The 22,188-nt window shown below is 45.3% G+C and overlaps 1 protein-coding gene across 2 annotated transcripts; it reads left to right on the plus strand.

The window, feature by feature from the left end:
- The first annotated feature begins 368 nt into the window (after window positions 1-368).
- On the plus strand, window positions 369-20,851 carry LOC136580112 (uncharacterized). 2 transcript variants are annotated; one of them, XM_066580381.1, is made up of 2 exons: window positions 369-519; window positions 17,863-20,851. In XM_066580381.1, the coding sequence occupies exon 2, from the start codon at window positions 17,874-17,876 to the stop codon at window positions 18,660-18,662; it is 789 nt and encodes a 262-aa protein (XP_066436478.1). In that variant the 5' UTR covers window positions 369-519; window positions 17,863-17,873; the 3' UTR covers window positions 18,663-20,851. The 2 variants fall into 2 exon arrangements, with proteins under 2 accessions (XP_066436478.1, XP_066436479.1); XM_066580382.1 differs by lacking the exon at window positions 369-519 and adding an exon at window positions 3,204-3,227.
- The last annotated feature ends 1,337 nt before the right edge of the window (window positions 20,852-22,188 follow it).

Below are 22,188 nucleotides of genomic sequence, written 5' to 3' on the forward strand. Positions count from 1 at the left end.
GCTAACCATATCAAGGCGAGGAGCCAGTGCCAGGAGGGGTTTGATTCATGTAGCCCACAAGATGCTGCCACATGGAGGAAAATGATTATCTTGTCCGGGACAGTCGCCTATATTTGCCTGGTGCCTCCCTTACACAAGCTGGGCACACCTAGATAAGGACAGCCAATCACCGGTAGAAGCCTCAGGTATGATTGTAAGCTCTGCAAGCAACAGTAATATCTCCAGCTAAGACCCGGCAGTGTACTGTCAGCGTACTGTTACCTGCAGCGCAGTATACAGGTGCGGTATACAGGTGTGTAACGCTCTGCATACTGACACACAGGTCGGACGACTCTATGCACACATGTAGCATTTTCTGACAGCGCGAGGGGAGGGTAGCTGAGTTGTGTTTTAGGTCTCCTGGAGAGCGAGGGGGGGTGTGTTACCTGTAATGCATTCACCTGCCCTACCTGCGAGGGAGTGCCGTAGCATTCATCGCTTCATGAGTCGAGCTTCATAGACCGTTCTCGCAGCGTTGGGGTAAGTCCATGGATTTGGGAGTCTTGCTGTGTCATTACACTTGTGTGCTGCCGCTCTCTTTATTCTGCGGGTCGCTGTGAATACGGCGAGACCAAATTATAGAGTATTTATGTAGAGCTGCTCAAGACATAAAGTACCTTCTAAAACTTCTAAAAAAGTTACTTTCTGTCGCCGTCCTCTGACCCCCCCATCCCATAACACTTATGTTGCCATCGGTGCAGGTGTATGGCGGCTCTGTTTTTTTTATCGGTACTGTTTTATGGTACAAACCACATTTTGATCACTTTTTATTCCATTTTTCTGTTTTTGGAGATCGGGATGACAAAAAAATGGGCAATTTTATCATTGTGGTGTTGAACAGATTAATAATGTGATCTTTTAATAAATTGGACTTTTACAGATGCAGCAATACCATTTTTTTATGCCACCTTTTCCTAGCCATTGCATCAAAAACCCCGTTTTCTTAACTTTTTTAATATTTTTTTTGCAATACTAAAAATTACTTTTTTTACTCCCCTCCTGATGATTTAGATCATTCTGTATTTGGACGGGCATCCTGTTAATATATCTTAATAGGCAAACATTAATGCAGCTCTGGGGGTCTTCGGAAGGACTCAGGCTGCCATGACAGCTGAGCGGCACCCGACAAGCTCATTTTGAAGAGGAGGGGGCTAGTCGGGACATTTAAATGGCTACCAGCTGCGGATGGAAGGATCTCCGGTCACAGTTTTGATGTGGAATCGCTGGCATCCATTAGCGGTGCAGATTTTGGTGCTGAAGAATATTCCGTCTCGTATGAAATGTCCCTGTAGGACTTCTCTGTTTCTTTTTTAACCCCTTCACACCCCAGGACATACATTTACATCCTGGGTACGCGGGGTTTGTATGGAGCAGGATCAGAAGCTGATCCTCCTCCCATACACAGCCACCATAATCTCCACTATGGCCGCAATCGGAATTCATAGCTGTTAACCCTTTAAATGACGCTGACAATTCTGACAGTAGCATTTAAATGCCCCAATCAGCATTTGTGTATTTCGAACGCCCCCCTTGCGAGGAGATCACAAGGTGCCGTTCAGCTGTCATGGCCTTCTGAAGGTCCCAATACTGCCATGTATTTCTGACTATTGAGGCAGACCTGTTGCCCGAAGAATGACTGTAGAATACCATATACTGCAATACTGAAGTACTGCAGTATATGGTATAGGCGATCAAATGATTGCAAGTTTAAGATCCCTATGGGAAGTAAGAAAATAAGTAAAAATAGGTGATTTTTTTTTTTAACTACTGTAACTCCTTTACATTTTTCTGATGCAGCCTCCTCCAATCTGCTTTATAATCTTACATAAATTATCATAATCCTTCGAAGAATATGGAAAGTCAGATAAAACCAGTTCAGTGATAACAGACATGCAGTGAGCTGGTAATTTTATTCAGGGTGTGGCGCGCTCGCTGTTGGGCATCACTTCTGTTAAAGGAAATCTGTTGGCTGCAACAGGGAGCGCGCCACACTGCAGGCATGATGATCCAGAGCCGGAGGAGCCGAGCGGACGGATATATAGCTTTATGGGGAAAGGTTCAGTATAACTTGGGTTGTCTACATTTAGGCCTCATATCCACTGGGTAAATGGAATTGCGGATTCCGCAGCGGATTTTGCCCATAGGGAATCATTGGCCATCCGCAGTCCATTGAATTAATTTTTGCACCCGCGTATGGCATTTTAAAAGAATTGCGTTTTTCACGCGCGGGAGAAAAAACGCGGCATGCTCCATTTTGCCGCGGATCGGCCACATTGCTATCACATTGATAGCAATGTGTGCGGATATCTGCATGCAAAATAATACCATTTAAAGCAAATCCGCGCGGAATCTGCCGCGGAAATCTGCGGCAGATTCTGCGTGGATTGTACTTTTCTAGTGGACATGAGGCCTTAGGCCATTTTTACATGAGTGACAAATCGCATGTATGTGAAGCCCAGGCTTTCCTATGGATTCCTTCACATTAGTGATGTTTTGTAGGCTGCTACATTACGAGAAAAACATTGCGGCACGCTCTATACAGATGCGATTTGCGATGTTTTGTAGCCCATGTCTCCCTATGGAAGCTTCCATTGTGTTGCATCGCATTCCCCAAAAGCGGTTTTCGTTCAATGCAAATTTTGCACTAGGAAGTCCTACTGTTTGTCCTAAAATAAGCCCTAGCTGCATTACTAAAAGCAAAAAACAATACATTACCTAACAGGCATTGAAGGGCTGTGATTGGTTCACTGAGTGTTGTAGTTGTTTTTACAGGCAGTCTATGCGGCGTCATGTGTGGTGTCCGTCCACAGAACCCAGGGGTACTATAATTAATTATAATTAAGATGACCAGACGGATTTAGGCGGATAGTTCCCCTTTGAGGCCCCGTGTCTAGCTTTCCCCAGGGTCCCAAATGGGACAGCCATTTGTCCCGCTTTCGTTGGGATGCGGCTTCACCATTAAAGTGATTACCAACCAGTTTGCTGTGGCTCCCCGGCTGGTAATCACTCAGTGGCACCGCTGCTGGATAGACACATTCACAGCAGTGTGTACACCCAGGATCTTTCTCCCCTGACCTCTCCTCCTTGGTTCCGCAGGAGGAGAGGACAAGGGAGGAGGCACTGCTGCGAGTGCACACACTTCCGCCCACAGAGAAGAGGAGCAGCTGCGCTCTGAAGACTAGGAGAAGGTAAGCATATGGGTTTCAGGCGTGTTCTATTAGTACTGGGGCTACTGTGGGGGTCACTGTTACTACTGAGGTTGATATAGGGGACCCAATTACTACTGTGGCTAATATATGAGTCATTATTACTACTGGAGCCAGTATTGGGGTCACTATTACTACTGGGGCTACTATAAGGGACACTATTTTTTACTGGGGCTACTGTGGAGAGCACTATTACTACTGGGGCCACTGTGGGGGGTCACTATTACTACTGTGGCTACTGTGGGGGACACTATTACTACTGGGGCTAATATAGGGGACACTATTACTACTGGTGCCACTGTGGGGGACACTATTACTACTAGGGCCAATATAAGGATCACTATTACTACTGGGGGCAAATATAGCGGACACTATTTCTACTGGGGTTACTGTGGGGGTCACTATTACAACTGGGACCAATATAGGGTTCACTATTACTAATGGTGCCACTACTGGGGCTGATATAGGGAACACTATTACTACTGAGGCCACTCTGCACGTGACAGCATACCTGAAATGGACTTGGGGTATGTTTGAATGTGGCAGAAATGCCTTTGAGTGTCCACAGTGAAACTTTCCATGGCAAATTAGGCAGCATTTTCTAAAACAGTCAAAATCTGTACTGTAGGGGAGGCCAGTACAAGTCGCTGGGAACCGGAAGCCGGAAAGCGCTGACCGCAGGAAAACTTTAGAGGGGGAGTGCCACATAGTATGAAATTCCAGTCTGTACCAATGGTACAGGTTTTGACTGTTTTTGGGTGCAGAAGTGCTGCAGAATTTGCTTCTTGTCTTTTTTAAACAACCCTGTATTTTTTATAATGACGGAGGGAAAAAATAATTCATCATAAGCCCGCCTCCTGACCACACCCCTTTGTCTCACTTTGACCCTGGGAAAATCTGGTCACCTTACTATAATGAAACATTACGAAACAAAATAACCATCCTACATACCTATGTACTGAGGTTGGTTCTAGTGCTGTGTTTATGTTATGAGGTTGGTTCTGGTATTGTATCCAGGTACCAAGCTTGATTCTGGGGCTGTATTTATGTAAAAAGCTTGACTTTGGTACTGTATTTACAGATCTACTTTTCTTCAGCTTTGCTCCTAACGGGACGTCATATTACAATGTGCCATGCTATTAGGGTGGTTTATTTAAACTATGAATTGATTTACAATGGGTTTTCTTGTGTTAAGATATGAGAACAATAGTTTTAATGAACTCAGCTCTGGTACAGTATTTATGTTATCTTGGTTCTGGTACAGTATTTACGTTATCTTGGTTTTGGTACAGTATTTATGTTATCTTGGTTCTAGTATAGTAATTATGTTTTAATCTTGGTTCTAGTATAGTAATTATGTTTTCTAGGTTCTAGTACAGTATTTATGTTGTCATCTAGGTACTGGTACAGTATTTATGTTATCTTGGTTCTGGTACAGTATTTATGTCATCTAGGTTCTAGTACAATATTTATGTTGTCATCTAGATTCTGGTACAGTATTTTTTTCCTAGGTTCTAGTACAGTATTTACGTTATCTTGGTTCTGGTACAGTATTTATATTTTTATCTTGGTTCTGGTACAGTATTTATGTCATCTAGGTTCTAGTACAGTATTTACGTTATCTTGGTTCTGGTGCAGTATTTATGTTATCTTGGTTCTAGTATAGTAATTATGTTTTTATCTTGGTTCTAGTATAGTAATTAGGTTTTCTAGGTTCTAGTACAGTATTTATGTTGTCATCTAGGTACTAGTACAGTATTTATGTTATCTAGGTTCTAGTACAGTATTTATGCCATCTAGGTTCTAGTACAGTATTTACGTTATCTTGGTTCTGGTACAGTATTTACGTTATCTTGGTTCTGGTACAGTATTTATGTTATCTTGGTTCTAGTATAGTAATTATGTTTTTATCTTGGTTCTAGTACAGTATTTATGTTGTCATCTAGGTTCTGGTACAGTATTTGTTTTCTAGGTTCTAGTACAGTATTTACGTTATCTTGATTCTGGTACAGTATTTATTCACTGAGCTGTTCTGTTGTGCTCCTTTCTAAACAAGCAGAAAACAGGCAGACTGTCTATCAGTGCTATAGACACAGTTTTTTTAATGATGGGGTGGGGGTCCAAAATTCTTTTAGCATAGTGTGCCATCTACCTTAAGGCCCACTTTTGGTTCCCACCTCATACACAGAATGAATGAGGGCATGATGACTTCAACTACACATTATTTGCATTCATTTGAGTCAAACCCTATACATACTATAGAGTCTACACATCTCATCAACCGCGCCCTTTTAGCAGTGACAGATGCCACGCCCCTTTTATAGCTTAATGGCCACGCCCCCACCCCTGTGATAGTGTTTGTCATGAAGTTATTTTCATGTCCTGATCTATCCACCCCAACTTTTTGTTTCACAAGTACCTAGAATAGAGATCACACAGCAGCCTGATGTAAAGTTTTAAAAGCTTTATTGAACGCCCGTATGAATGCATTGAATGCGCGTATGAATGCATTGAACGCGCATATGAATGCATTGAACGCGCGTATGAATGCATTGAACGCGCGTATGAATGCATTGAACGCGCGTATGAATGCATTGAACGCGCGTATGAATGCATTGAACGCGCGTATGAATGCATTGAACGCGCGTATGAATGCATTGAACGCGCGTATGAATGCATTGAACGCGTGTATGAATGCATTGAACGCGCGTTTGAATGCATTGAACGTGCGTATGAATACACTGAACGCGCGTATGAATACATTGAACGCCCGTGTGAATGCATTGAACGCCCGTGTGAATGCATTGAACGCCCGTGTGAATACATTGAACGCCCGTGTGAATACATTGAACGCCCGTGTGAATACATTGAACGCCCGTGTGAATACATTGAACGCCCGTGTGAATACATTGAACGCCCGTGTGAATACATTGAACGCCCGTGTGAATACATTGAACGCGCGTATGAATACATTGAACGCGCGTATGAATACATTGAACGCGCGTATGAGAATACATTGAACGCGCGTATGAGAATACATTGAACGCGCATATGAATACATTGAACGCCCCTATGAGAATACATTGAACGCCCGTGTGAATACATTGAACGCGCATATGAGAATACATTGAACGCGCGTATGAGAATACATTGAACGCCCGTATGAGAATACATTGAACGCCCGTATGAGAATACATTGAACGCCCGTATGAGAATACATTGAACGCCCGTGTGAATACATTGAACGCCCGTGTGAATACATTGAACGCCCGTATGAGAATACATTGAACGCCCGTATGAGAATACATTGAACGCCCGTATGAGAATACATTGAACGCCCGTATGAGAATACATTGAACGCCCGTATGAGAATACATTGAACGCCCGTATGAGAATACATTGAACGCCCGTATGAGAATACATTGAACGCCCGTATGAATACATTGAACGCGCGTATGAGAATACATTGAACGCGCGTATGAGAATACATTGAACGCGCGTATGAGAATACATTGAACGCCCGTATGAGAATACATTGAACGCCCGTATGAGAATACATTGAACGCCCGTATGAGAATACATTGAGCGCGCGTATGAATACATTGAACGCGCGTATGAATACATTGAACGCGCGTATGAGAATACATTGAACGCCCGTATGAGAATACATTGAACGCGCGTATGCGAATACATTGAACGCCCGTATGAGAATACATTGAACGCCCGTATGGGAATACATTGAACGCCCGTATGGGAATACATTGAACGCGCGTATGAGAATGCATTGAACGCCCGTATGGGAATACATTGAACGCCCGTGTGAATACATTGAACGCCCGTGAGAATACATTGAACGCCCGTATGAGAATACATTGAACGCGCGTGTGAATACATTGAACGCCCGTATGAATAGACAGTGGATTTAACACATGCAGTTACATTTTTAGAATAATTTACAAATGTAACGGCACAGTTTGACGCCGCGGTAGAGTCCTCTTTTTAGACAGAATTCAGACTCTGTGTTGAGGGCCTTTTTAAGCCAAGGCCCAACGCCCATAGACGGATTATCGCTGCAGAATTCGCCCCAAATTCCGCAGCAATGTCCATCCATAGACAGGCCATGTTAAAGGATTCTTCCACAAGCCGAAATCAACTGTGATTTTTTCCGCTCGCTGGGAAGAATCGCAGCATGTTCTATTCTGTGCGGAAAATCGCACAGACGGATCCACCTCATCGCAGGTGTAATGGTAGCGTCATGCCCTGCACTGCCGGCACCCTGGCTGAGACACTCGCCGCTGATCTGGACAGTTGAGTATAGAGTCTCTGGGGAGCGCCGGGTCTGATTTCGCCTTAATCTGAGAAGGCATTTGCCCGGATGCCCCCCCCCCCCGCCTGCTAACTACTAACAGGCGTGTAAATCTGTTGTTAAAAGACAAAACTTACAACTTGTTAGAAGTTTTACTTCCCGTCGGTTTAATGACAAGTAAATGTGAAAGCCGACTTCCAGCAATGAATCGGTTGTTTATTTTGCTTTTTTTTAGGGAGGGGGTGGGGGGAGGGGTGCACCCATTAACTTGAACTGTCCAAGAATTTGGACCACAATAGAAGATGCTGAAACTTCCTTTTTTTTACAATCCATGTTTAAAAAAAAAAAAAGATCTGCGCAGTCGCATTGACAGCAATGGGCTAGGGCTTATTCACATGGGCGTACATCAGCCGGGTTTTCACGCCCAGCCGGATATACGCTTACTCTCTGATGCATTGGCATCAGTGCACAGGGGTGTATTTCCGTGGCGTAAAAGCGCCCAACCGGGCGCTCTCACGCCGGCAGCGGTAGCTGCATAGATTCCCATGGGAGCCTATGCTAGCTGCCGGAGAAGGGAGGTGGAAGGGAACTCAGCAGAGTGACTACTAAACTCCCTCCCCCTTCTCTTCTCCTCTCTGCCCCTTGCCGCTGTTTGCAATGGGAGAAGGCGGACAAGGAACGGGAGCTTAGCTCCACCCCATCCCGCCGCCTCTCATTGCAAACATCCGGCAGGGAGGAGAAAGGAGGTGAGCCAGCGAGTAGGAGGGAAGGGGGAATATCTCCCCAGGCCCCATGGCTTTGCAGCCTTGGCATATATGCACCGGGCCTTTTGCTGTTCAGGCGCTTTTATGGCATCGGCGGGTGCACGTAAAACGCCTACGCCCATGTAAGTGGGCCCTTAGTGTGCCTTATGTGTGCAGTCAGCTGCGCATATGGATGGCACAGAGACTTGAAAATCACAAACCCTAAGGGCTTCACCTGTATCTACTTTTAAGTCCGCTGGCCAGCGCAGTTAGTTGGCACCCAGAGCCTGCGCCACAAGCCCTGCTAACTAACGCCTCTACAGTCACATGACATAAACTTTACGCGGGTTCTGATATGGATTCCCCACCGACATCCGCGTGTTTTCCGCATCCCACTGATGACAATAGGAATCCGGTGGGGATTTGAAATACACAAAGAGAAAAAAAACGGACATTTCCCTAATCGATGCGTCTTCATGCGGAAACAATGTCAGGTAGCAAACTGGCTGCAAAATCCGCAGCAGAGTGCGAACGCATGGTGGGTTTGTCTGCAAGAATCATCCGCCATGTGAACGCACCCTTATACACCTCCAGAGCGGGAAGCTCTGGGGCCTCAATGCAAAATCCGTAACAGCCGCTTGTAGTACTGCTGGCTTCTTATCCTACATCTGGCCCCCCTATATCTGGGTCCGAGACCCCCGGGGGCCCCAACGGTTATACTGCATAGTGTTGGTTTTGCAGTCTCCGCTCTACAAGTCTACAGGCTTCTATGGGTTACTACAGGTCATAGTAGAGGAATATGTGACAGACGGGGGAAGACAAACCTGTTGAGTTGGTTTTATAGCTAGTGAGGTAAAGTTTAGCACTTGCAGAAAGTAGGCAATTCATAAAGATAAAGATCACGCAGAAATATCCGTATCCGTAATACATCTGCATAGGCTTTGGTTTTCTCACTCCATAGATCATATATTTCTATCTTCCTGCAGCCACCACCAGGGGGAGCTAGCTACATAGGGATTTATACAGCTAGTAATGAGCTATATACAGTGTGATTAAAAAGTCTGGGCCACCCAGAATATCTTGTTAGCGGAAAGCAATACAAGTAGGAAACTTTGTAGAACACTTGGATGGGTGGGGGAAAACTTTTTGGCCATCTTAGTGGCAACCATCTTGGATTCAGCCTAAGAAACTTAGGGGGTCATGGGATAGATGATTTTAGGGTAGCATTTCATCAGACATTGATAGGTGTGGTCATGATACCACATGGCCTTCAAGGGGCTACACAGATAAAGGTCCAATGATGTGAGGTCTGCGGATCTTGAAGGGGGTGGACCTTCAGCAACCAATCTAATGTTGTGGAATCCGATGAATCCGTTCACACACTGCAGTACCATGATAAGGACCAGTGTTGGGAGGACGGTGGGACGTGCCATCTTCATTTAGCAAACATGGGAAGTTATTGTCCTGCTTCTAGGTTTCCATTGATGAAAAATGGCCCAATCAGGTGTTCAATCCAGATCCAGCATCAGACGATCACTGTGGCCGTGTTACAGGTCTTTCAGGAGTAGGTCTGGTCTGATCTGAATTTCCTAAAATGAAATTATAACACTTTCTTCACACCAATGTTTCATGCTAAGAATCATCCATAACTCGAAAATAGTTGCAGCTATTGAAAAAAATGACTGTATCTATCAATTTCTGATGAAATTCTACCCTTAAATCATGTATCCCATGAATCCCTTTCCAGTGAAGCTTCTTAGGCAGAATCCAAGATGGCTGGCATTAGGATGGCTGACAGGCACCACCACAGTGTCAAAAAGTCCCCCCCCCATCTAAGTGTTCTACAAAGTTTTCTACTTGTACCTCTTTTCATTCACAAGATATTTCAGCTGGCCTTGACTTTTGAATCACCCTGTACATCTGTCTGCAATGAGCTCCCCCTAGTGGAGTCTGGAGGTAGCTGTAATTATAGCATTCATCAAGTCAGAAAAACATCCTGCACACATATATCATCTATATATAATGGGATTACTACACGGTAAGCAGTTCAGTGCCTGGGCCCTATGGCAATTGTGGCCCTGTGGTATTCACTGATTGTAGCAATGAACCGCATGCCCCTTATTGCTCCAGTAGTATATGCCCTTTCAGGTGTAGATCCCCTCTAGACTTGTCAGTATTTGTGGTCAGCACTGGATAGGCTGGGAATGAATGAGCTTTTGCAAGGAGATTATCGGTGTTGCTACTTATTAACACTATTTAGTGCAGTAATTAACCTGGCTGCTAATCCATCCCTGCCAGCCAAGCCTTGGCATTAATTCGGTCAAAGGTATTAAAGGGCAGCTTGCCAGCTCAGACAGCAATTACTGAATCAGATTGTATCAGTGACTGGAGCCTATGAAACCCTACATCCACTTATGATGCAACTCCTGGTGATTCATTCACTGACAGCAAGCCCCAGAACTGAGATCCTCCACACAGGAACAAAAAAAAAATGATTAAGGGGGTATTAGACTGTTTATCATCATAAGGGATGACAGCTTGGATCCCCCACCATCAGATGATTCCTGTAGCCGTTGCAAGAAGCAGAAAGCGCTGAGCTAGTGCAGAGGCCCAAGTTGGTATTGCAGGTGCAGCTGCTGATAAATTCAATGGGAACTGCACTGCATTACCGCTGCACCATGGCCAGTGGCTCCTGTGCTGACTGTTGGGTCCCCTCCCTTTGTCTATTGATAGAAAATAGAAACAAATGCTAAAAAAACCAAATACCCCTTTAAACCTGTTGCTCCCTCTACTAATCAGTTGTTCACCAAGCGAGCACGTTCATGCACTGAGCTGATTGCAGCAGGAAGCAGACAGCTCCGTTCTCACTGCAGTGGCAAAGCTTGGTATTGCAGGCTACATTTCCACTGAAATTAATGGGAACTTGTCTTGCAGTACCAAGCCTGGCCACTGCAGTGACAATGGAGCTGTCTGCTTCCTGCAGAAATTGGCTCCGCCCATGAACATACTTTTCTAGAGAACAGCTAATTAGGGCGGTCCTAGGCAACAGACTGTTGATAACCTACCCTGAGAACAGACCATCAATCAGATACAACTGGATAACCCCTTTAAGGGGGTTTTCCAAGACATAGGCCTCATGTCCACGACCCGTGCGGATATCCGCAGCGGATGCACTGCGGGTCAACAATAAACTTGATTTATTTTTGCTTGCAGGAGATCGCGGATTTCACGCCCGGATGCAATCCCATCTCCCAGCCTTTACCCCACCTTCCTAATTGAATTTAACCCTCAAATCCACAGTGCATTCGCAGATCGTAAGCTCCCATTGAGATGAATGGAGCACATCATTCACGGTAAAATGGCGCACGCTGCGGTATTTTTTTTCCCGTGCGTGCGATCCGCAAATCACAAAACATCAGATCTGCAGCTATTTAATTAAGTGCGGATGCCCAATGATTCCCTATGGGCGGCTTGAACTGTGGATCGTCCGCACGGGCGATCCGCATTTTAATTATGCCCGTGGACATGAGGCCTAAGATAATGATCAGCTATGCTCAGGGTAGGTCATCAGTATCAGCCTTAGACCCCGCAATTTGATATTGGTGATCTATCCTTATAATCGGTCATCAATATCTTAGTCCCCGAAATCCTTTTTAACACATTTTGCGCACTTCACGGCCGCACCCCCTTTACTTAGACCAGTGTCTAAAACGCTGATCTAAGTAAATATATTCCAGCATGGCTACTTTCCTCCCGAAACAGCGCCCTCTTGTCTGTAGGCAATGTCTGGAATTGCAGCTGCCCTTAAAAGCTGTAATATCAGTCCCAACCTATAGACTAAAGGGGCGCTGTTTCTGGAAGAAAGCTGCTGTCTTCCTTTAATCTCCTATGATTACAATCTAATGAAGAGCGATCATGTAACCTTCTTGGCAGCCATATTAAATGCTAACCGCAACTAATCCAGAATCAATTAAAAGAGGTAGCATGTTATGCCCTGGCCCGATGCCCAGAGGTGACCATGTATGGGCAGCACTGTGCAAATATTCACAGGCTGATAGCATGTTTAACTTGGCTGAGTTGTTAATAAGGTGAAATGACACAAACTGTCAAACCTTCCTTGGATCAAGATGAGTAATCGGAAAACTTTTCTAGGGCTCAAAAGGCTGTGGGTAGGGCAAGATTTTTAAAGGGGTGCTCCACTGTTGCATTTCTGGTAAAATTCTGGCTGCCTGCAGTCACCACTAGAGGGAGCTCGGGAGCAAAGTGCATACTTTGCTGGGATTTTTACTGGGTCAGATAGAACAGACCTCAAACCATTATAAAAGTAAATTCCTAAATTTAAGGTTCATTATACAGTAAGCTTACCAAAAGTTGCCAGAATATGGCCAAATGCAAACATTGGTATTGTACATTGTGGCTAATAGGACATGCCAGAGTTGTAGTTTCACAACAGCTGGAGAGCCACAGGGACAGTCCTGTGTTTGGCTTGACTCTGATTCTGGGGAATCGCTTCAGAATGGTGCTGCAGCATCTTTACTCCAACAGAGGGCGCTGAGCTTAATAGTTGCAGTACAAGGCTTGGTGGTTATAGGCTCCATTAATTTGGACATTACAGAGTCTCTCTTAGAGCTCCGGCACACTTGTGTGTTTTTTTTCACGCGATTGTCAATGGGACTTTCTAATGTTAAAAACGTATCGCAAGTTGGCGCTTCGCAATTTTTGTGCGATGCGTTTTTAACATTAGAAAGTCCCATTGACAATCGCGTGAAAAAAACGTGCAAGAAAAACGCAAGTGTGCAGGAGCCCTTAGGCACAGAGCTTGACAATTATTAATAACGGTCTCTCATTGAGGGCACACAGCGTTTTGGTTACAGTTTCTCATAGAGGCAATGCAGCTTATCTGTTGCAGTATGAAAAGGACCAAAAAGCTCCAGGAACAACACATGTTAACTGAATTTGGGAGGGCACCTTAGGCGGGACATCTCACAGCCGCTGCCCACAACAGCAGTGTCCCCCAAAGCTTTGCTAAGCCCATGGTACAGACTCTCTCCAGGTCCGCTGGATGGACCAACTCCACTCTAATAACCACAGTTGGTAGATTCTGCAGCTCTCCGTCAGTCCTCTGTAGCCACAGCCACACCTCACACCACTGTTGGCCGTAGGTTAGTCATTACCCTGTTCAGAATTTTTTTTTATGCCCTCGTCTGCCTGTATTCTGCTTGTGCAGAAAGCTGTAAGATAGCAGCATATGCACACCAGAACAGCTTAGTGAATACTGTACCAGAACCAAGCTCATAACATGCATATGGCATCAGAACCAAGCTCGGTACATAAATATGGCACCAGAACCAAGCTCATAACATGCATATGGCATCAGGACCAAGCTCAATACATAAATATGGCACCAGAACCAAGCTCATAACATGCATATGGCATCAGAACCAAGCTCAGTACATAAATATGGCACCAGAACCAAGCTTATAACATGTATATGGCATCAGAACCAAGCTCAGTACATAAATATGGCACCAGAACCAAGCTTATAACATGTATATGGCATCAGAACCAAGCTCCGTAAATAAATACAGCAGTATAAACAATAACCTAAATACAGCCCCAGAACCAAGCTCATAACATGCATATGGCATCAGAACCAAGCTCAATACATAAATATGGCACCAGAACCAAGCTTATAACATGTATATGGTATCAGAACCAAGCTCAGTACATAAATATGGCACCAGAACCAAGCTTATAACATGTATATGGCATCAGAACCAAGCTCCATAAATAAATACAGCAGTAGAAACAATAACCAAAATACAGTACTAGAACCAAGCTCATAACATGCATATGGCATCAGAGCCAAGCTCAGTACATAAATATGGCACCAGAACCAAGCTTATAACATGTATATGGCATCAGAACCAAGCTTATAACATGTATATGGCATCTGAACCAAGCTTATAACATGTATATGGCATCAGAACTAAGCTGCGTAAATAAATACAGCAGCAGAAACAATAACCTAAATACAGCACCAGAACCAAGCTTATAAAATATATACAGCACCAGAACCATCCTCAGTACATAAATTCAGCATGAACCAAGCTCAGTACATAAATAGAATAACAGAACCAAGCACATAACATAAATATAGTAGGAATTATATTGCATGGATGCTGATGGGCTGACAACTGTGCCTCGGAATATCAGAGAGGAGGAGACAGAGCCAGGAGGAGGATGATTCATGTAGCTCCACAGTCACAAGAAGATCATCTGACTGGATGGACCAAAAAAGGGTGAACAACCCCAGCCTGCATTCCTCTACAAGCTGGTAGCTGGTACCCTGTACAACCTAAGGCTGGGCACACACAAATGGGTCGGATTCTGCTTGCGGATATCCGCAGACCTGCGTCTGATCGTGAAAACGGATTGCGAATGGTCTCTCTCTTTGTCTCTCCTGACTTTTCTATCTGGTTTCCTAGAAAGTCACCAGCGGATCCCCGCTCATATGCAATATTCCCTGCGTATGCAATGCGGATTACACACATCCATACAGATCAGCGGAGCCCGTACGAGCGGAATCTGTGCTCAAATAGAGCGATGTTACATCCGCTCATGGAATCCACAATTCCTACCCGAAAGTGTGAGCGAATCGGCAAAAGACCATGCCTTTCAATGCCGGCGTATCACCCGCGCAGACAGCAATCGTGGAACCTGCAATTTAAATCCGGTCATGTAAGAGCGCATATGGCTGCCGTACTTCATACTTACTGTACTAAATAAAACTCTTGCGGCCCCATGCTCCAGGATCCACCCCTGTGACCAGACAACGGTGTATCGCAGGAGCCCACCTGTTACCTTTTTTTCCCCCGATAATAAGCCCTACCCTGAATATAAGTCCTCCCCTAAAAATAAGCCCTAGCCACACTACATGTAAAAAAGACAATACTCACCTAGCAGCTGACGTTCGGGTCCCTTGAGCTGGGATACGGCGTTGCTGCAGGCTTCCATGTCCTCCGGCAGGCCAGCAGAGCAGTTCTTCCTGGTAGCGGGGCTTGAATACCTCGCTTCCAGCAAGCTAATGCTGTGATTGGTTAATCGAGCACCGTGTCAGCCAATGAAAGCCGGCGCTCAATTAACCAATCACAGCCATTCAATGATGTAATTCATTGATGTTATTCGTAGCACTCGCTTAACCAATCAGAGCATTAGCTTGCTGGAGGCGGGGTATTCAAGCCCTGCTACCAGGAAGAACTGCTCTGTCGGTGTTCTGGAGGACATGGAAGCCTACAGAAGTGCCGAAGCCCAGCGCGAGGGACTAGTTCAGAGTCACAACGTCCGCTTCAGACAGACCATAGGCTTGCGGTTCAGTATTGCAGGTGGTTCATTTCAACCCCTTCTGCGCATATTACAGGGTCCATGGTTCATGTGGCCAATAGTACAGACAAGTTCAGTCAAGACTTACTAGGGGGTCCGAGAGGGCCGGCCAAGACGTTTAACTAGAACAGGACTTATTATGGTGCCGTTCTAGAACACAAAAAGTTTGTTTCCCCGTTTTATGCCTACAGGAGTTCTGGTAAGATGTGAGCACTATATTTGTAGGGAGTAGTATTGGGCGGGCGATACCCCGGGGGCCGTCTGGAATGTAGACCTACACGCTGTTACTGACATTGTAACCAGACAAACAAGTCGTTCCCCATTCCAGTCCGCGGTGACATCCTGTCATACAATGGTGTCTGTGTCTCTATTGCAATCCCAGGATCAGAGAGAAGCAGTCGCTATTCCATTAACATCCTTAATGGAGCAGAAGGCAAAGGGACAAATAGACTCCCTTTCCTTTCTGTCTGTGCTTCATTTTCGTCTCTGTAGTAAGTTAGTTCTATGCAGTGTCTTCGGTTCTGTGTTTCAGTACTTCATCCCTGTTTTCTGTCAGGGCTAGTCAGTACTAAGGTTGCAGCGAGGGCTGCCCTTATTGGGGCGATTACCCTGCTTGTAGGCAGAGCCCCTTCTTTCTCCCTGCTTACCTTCGGGGCCAGATACCCCTCTGTAGGTACTCCTACTGCTGTGGTCAGCTGCCAGTCACCCCGTCCGGTCCAAAAGCCAGGCTGGTTGGTTAGCCCAGTGGGTCCACATCCAAAATCTGTAACATGTCTGCCCGGTTATATATATGTGTGTGTGTGTGCATTGCTGTGAAAATTGGGTGACAAGCAATATAGCGGCTATTAAAGCTTCCATAGGTGATGCTTTTTATTACGGACATTCTGCAGTTCTGCGCTGGATCTTGTCTCCATCTGGTAACGAGGCCTTGGATTAAAGTTGTTCTTCTTCTTAGATTCTTATCATTATGAACTTTTTTTCAGCGTTGGTACATTTACGGCGTCCTGCACCCACGGAGCTTACAATCCCAATTATTTATGGGATCTATACATCTACTGTATTGGTGGTAGGTTCTTGGGTTGAGGTTCAAACCAACAAAATGGCTGAAAAACCCCCCAAATACAACACAGACATAGTACAGTATGCAGGCCGGACTATGATTGGAGCACTGGGTCCGTCCCCGCGATATCCAAAGTTCAGGGGGCCCCTGGCTGCCCGCTCCCATATACCCGCCTGTTGAGCACTTTCCAAGCTGCTCTGGACTGTGTGTTCTTACATGTAAGCGCTGATACACGTGATCGACGCTGGACAATCCCTGGATGCAGAGTCTTACACCATGGATTGACCAGAACCAGTCTTATGCACCCCCCAGCACATGCCAGTGCTGCCCAGAAGTAGGAAGTGGCTGGGGAGGTGGGCAACAGATAAGTTTTTTTTTTTTTAAAAAAACTAGGACAAAAAGGGGCACTATTACTGTGATGGGGCCAGTAAAGGGGCATTATCACTTTTATGGAGGCTAGTAAAGGGGCATTAATATTTATGGCGGACAGTAAATAATTACTTTTATGGGTGCACAAAAGATGGCACAATTAATTATGGGGTAGAAAAGGAGGAATTATAAACTATGGGGGCAAAAAGAGGGCAATATTACTCATGGGGCAGAAAAGGGGCATTATTAATTATGGGGGCAGAAGAGAAGCAGCCTTATTACTTATGGGGTAGAAAAGGGCACACTGTGTGGAGGGCACTAAGAGCAGCACCTATATTGTGGGGCATGATTACTATCTGAGGCACTATGGATTATGTAGAGGTGTGCAAAACAAAGGGAGGGTGATTGAAAAACAAGGAGCCAAAAATTTCCTTGTTCACAAAGTTCGTGGAGTGATGAGTCTGGCTATTTATGCTGTCATATATTCCCTTGTGGTAAAATATACTTGCCAACATCTGAACTACAAATCCTGGCACATTTTAAGCCTTGCCCATGTCCAGCATAGGAACAGCCCCAAAACTATAGAAACCTAAGAACAAACGCCATCCTTTTTGCTCAGATACTTATATTTCCAGGGACCTTTTACTGACACCTGCTTTATGTGAAAATGACTATAGTAGCCAATCATACTGTCCACTTCGTTCTCCTTTTAAGAATTGGCATAGTTTAATGACCTCCACCATTTTGTCTCCTCAGATGCAGGCAGGATGGCTAACAACCATCAGTGTGTCCAGAATGCAGATTCTGAGAAGGTTCCTCAAGTGGTGGACCAAGAGGGATGTCCAGACTCTTCTCCATCAAGAGCATTGATTCCTGAAGCCTCGGACTTCTTTCCTTCCGTCAGTCTGGCGGTGGCCCTGCTACTTATCTTTATCTCTGTCCTTCCTATGTTGTCCCAACCTGGTATGGTCTTTGTCTCATTCAGAAAGTTGGATAATATTTCCAGAAAAGAGGTCCATTTCCATCCTCTCCTCTACATCCAGCCTCCATCTACCCAACTGATCATAGAGACACTAGCCAAGGACCGAGAGGAGACCATCACAGTGTTGGCTGTGGCCAAGGAACATGCTACTCAGACCCTTGTGTGCTTCTCCAAGAACCTATTTGCTCTTCTACTAAAGCAGGGCCAAGGTGAACCTGTTACCCAACAGGTCATGGAAGTCAAGACCCTCCAAGACTTAAAGAATATCAGTAATGCAAGAGCTTTAGAGGTCTTCTCTGTCTCCGTCACGACTAAGAGAAAGGGACACATTCCCTACTGCACAATTCTAAGGCCCCTGAACGGTAATGTCCATCTTATGGAGATAACTCTGTCTCAACACAGGGAGGTGACCATGCAGAGAGAGTCTTCCATCATAGCTCATGAACTACTGGAACTTATGCATAAGACGGGACAGGTCCCAGAGACATTTGTGGTCAAAGGATCTCCAAGGCATCGTGTGAAGGTCATCCATGTACTGGGTGACCCTTACCTTGAGAGTGGCATCGTATGCTGACCAAAACAGAACCCAATGGACGAATTGCCTGATCTCTGCTGCACTCACTGTGGAGATAGTTTATCCTATAGGTTTGGAGCGTTCTCTGGAGAACCTGGATAATCCAGAACATGTGAGGAACTGGACACAGAAACTATTAGTTTTTTTACGTGGCTAATTGAAACATGATAATAAAATCCCGCCCATCTGAAGCGTTGGATTCAATTCAGCGACCAAATTTATACCCTATCTTTCGGCTGATATACATTGCGGCTCCCATAGACTCCTATGGGAGCCAAACAAAAAGGGAGGGGGAGGGAGTCTAGCAGCGGCCAGCGCTGCTAAAACATGACAGGTGACATGAAGTGATTCTGAGGATTTATGCCGACTGAGGAAATTCCGGGCTGAGGCATATATACGCCGCCCCTGGCCATGTGAATGGATGAGAAAATGCTAATTTTAGCGGCCTTTTCCCATTTTTGCGATTTTAGGCCGTGATGCGGCCAGCATAGAAACGCATTGCCCATGTGAAAGAGTCCTACGTAGGACAGAGCAGGTGTCATATTAAGTCTGTGCACTAGATGGTGCCATTGCTCCATATTACTCTTCTCGCTTCAGGTGTTGCCAGCCATAGTAGCGGAGCTCCAGCTTTCTGATATAGGGTTCACATGCTCTCTAATACTGAGGAGGCCGTTTACTGAGTCCAGCATTGTAAATGCATCAAAATAGGACATGCAGCATTTTTTTCTCCGGCTCGTACAGAAAGCGCGGGTGCGAGCGGTCCAGGAGAAAGCAATGGGCTTTTGGCAGCGCATATTGTGTGCATGAAAAACCCACATGTAATGCGCCGTGACAATAGGCCCTAAATGTGTTGGTCCAGGGTGGCTACACCCCCTCCCAAGAAACCATGCCCTATCAAGCCCCACCCACTCCTTACAAAAGGGGTAAGGGTGGCGCAGAAAGCCAAAAAGTTGCACATTTTTTGCAACTTTTCTACACCAGAATTCTGGCATCAAGCCCTTTATAAATTTCCCCGTGAGTTTTAAGTCTGTCTATGTAGGGCAATAACACTGGTGCGGCCCCTTCATTCTAAGGATTGATGGGATCTCAGTGCATGGTGGCATATTCTAGCTGTCGCTTTAAATCAAATACGTTTTTGGTAACTTTTACTGTTTTGGTTAGAGCAGCATATTACATATTGTGACCCTTGTGATGTCCGCTCGCTGGGATCACCATCTCTCTGGTAAGATTGACAAAGGCCATAGATCTTGTTGCTTCTATTGAACCTCCAGGGTAAGAGATAGCACATTGGGGGTACAATGACATCTCAGGTCACTCCTACTGCATCACATCATCCTAACCACCACTGGCTTTTGCAATTTAGCCTATGGTCCTTTCCATTGCAACACAGCAGACTTTGTGTGTCATTTTGTGCCCGCATCCTCCACCATTTGTGACAACCTAAGATATGTCAACTTGTTAAGATCACCGTCTCTCTCAATAAGATGGTTGGTAAATGAAGGAATTCACAAAGAAGATGCTCTTTTTAAACATGTCTTCAGCCAGACTTATTCTGCACACTCTAGGCCTGACTTGACACTTTCTAACACATTCAGAATGCCTACCTGATGAGGGTACAGGCCTCCCTACTTAAAGTGGTATTCCAATCTTGGCAAGTTATCCCCTATCCACAGAATAGGGGATAATTTGCCGATTTGTGGGTAATCCACCGCTGGGACCCTTACCAATTCAAACATATTGCCCCTGCGCATCCCTGGATATTGACAGTGGTGGCCTTGCATGTGCACCAACGCACCATTCACTTCAATGGGACCACCAGAGATTGACAAACTCTTAAACTCGGCTATCTCTGGGGGTTACATTGTAGTGACATCACTGGCATAATTTCGAGACCAGCCATGGGTGATTCCCCTGGATAGTTGGTAGTTCCAGCAGTCGGACCCCCACCGATCAGCAAGTTATAGTAGATAGGTAATAGCTTGCCAAGATCAGAATACCCTTTGAAGGTGCTCTCCCAGCTGGCTGCTTATTACCTCATTAGACAACCAAATGCAGGGAATGTCCTTTCTCAACTGACCACTTTTCTATAGTTTAGCCCCCTAGTGGCACAAAAATGCCACTACAGTGGCCACTCTTACATTGTATGATCATTATGCAAAAATAAATAAATTTCTGTTGACTCCTGGGAATATATATGGTGTATTTATTATTTTCCATTCACTGACAGCAAGTTGAAAACTTGAAAGTGCAAAAAAGTACACACAGTGACACACTAGATGGCGCTATTACCTCCAAAATGTCATTCTTTGAACCTGTATGTTGAGGAATTACAGTAAATCTCGGGTGGAGATATGCACATATAATGTTAAATATAACTATTAATGCTTTTATGTCGCCTCCTGCTGCTTCGGTGTCGGCACTGAGCTCAGCCGTCAGGCTCCATACGAGATATAGTGTTTGCATCATTGCATGTACTGCAGTCTGCTGCAGGGGTGTAACTACAGGGGGGCACAGAATGCAGTGACTGCAAGGGAGAGAGGTCACCATAATGGATTATGTCCTCTCCCAGCATGCAGTGCAGCACAGTATCTCACTATCTGTTAGGGCCATGTGCATTACCTCAGCACTGGCAGATGGACGTACAACCGAGTTTTGAATGCAGCTTTGGATGTGACTAGAATAGAAGACGTCACTTGTGAATAAAGTATTTGCAAAGTTATTCGTTATTTTATGTAGATTTTTGTGTCTGCCCTTTAAAGGGCCACTCCGGCAAAAACAGATTTTTTTTCAGCCTTGCCCCCTCACCCAATTGCCTGTCACACTCTGGAGGTCTGTATTGAAGCCTGTCTGATGCTTATCAGGCACCATCTTGAGAATTTTTATTTTCACTTTCAATCAATCCCATAATGTATCAGCACAGCATTAGCTGAGGCTATACCATTTTTACCTGCTGGGAGGACAGTTTAAAGGGATTCTGTCACCACAATTTCCAAATTGACCTGTTAACATAGCGCTATGTGCCCCGTGGCACACAAACCGAGCATATGTAAGCGCTGCGGAACATGTTGGCGCTACCTGAATAAAAATTATTATTATTGTTAGATGTTTAAGGTTTTGCTAGTAAAACCTACTTTTATAAAGTGGCGCTATATATGCAAATGGGCCAACCTCAAGTAACGGATGTGTGCCACCTGAGCTCCGAAGAAGATGTGATAACGCCCCTCCGCCACCCCATATCTGCTGATGCCAGCACCTGCAGCGGTGAAATCCCATGCTTGCGCTGTATGGCCCTTTCGCCCATGCAGAACATTTGCAAGGCTGGGTACGGGCGCAGACGGTGTGCACGTCCAGGTGGGCATGGGAGCTGCTAAGTGCAAGGGTGGGATTTCACCGCTGCTTGCAGTGCTGTCATTGGCTATGAGGCAGTGCCGTAATGACGGAGGAGTGCTAGCACAGGCGGGACAGTGTGATTTGAAGCTCAGCTAGCCCGCCACAGTGACTCGAGGTGGGCCTATTTGCATATATG

The sequence above is a fragment of the Eleutherodactylus coqui genome, chromosome 10 (assembly GCF_035609145.1).
Source record: "Eleutherodactylus coqui strain aEleCoq1 chromosome 10, aEleCoq1.hap1, whole genome shotgun sequence".
NCBI lineage: Eukaryota > Metazoa > Chordata > Amphibia > Anura > Eleutherodactylidae > Eleutherodactylus > Eleutherodactylus coqui.

Coding starts and splice junctions, on each gene's coding strand:
- LOC136580112 (XM_066580381.1), top strand. CDS start 17,874: ATGGCTAACAACCATCAGTGTGTCCAGAATGCAGATTCTGAGAAGGTT.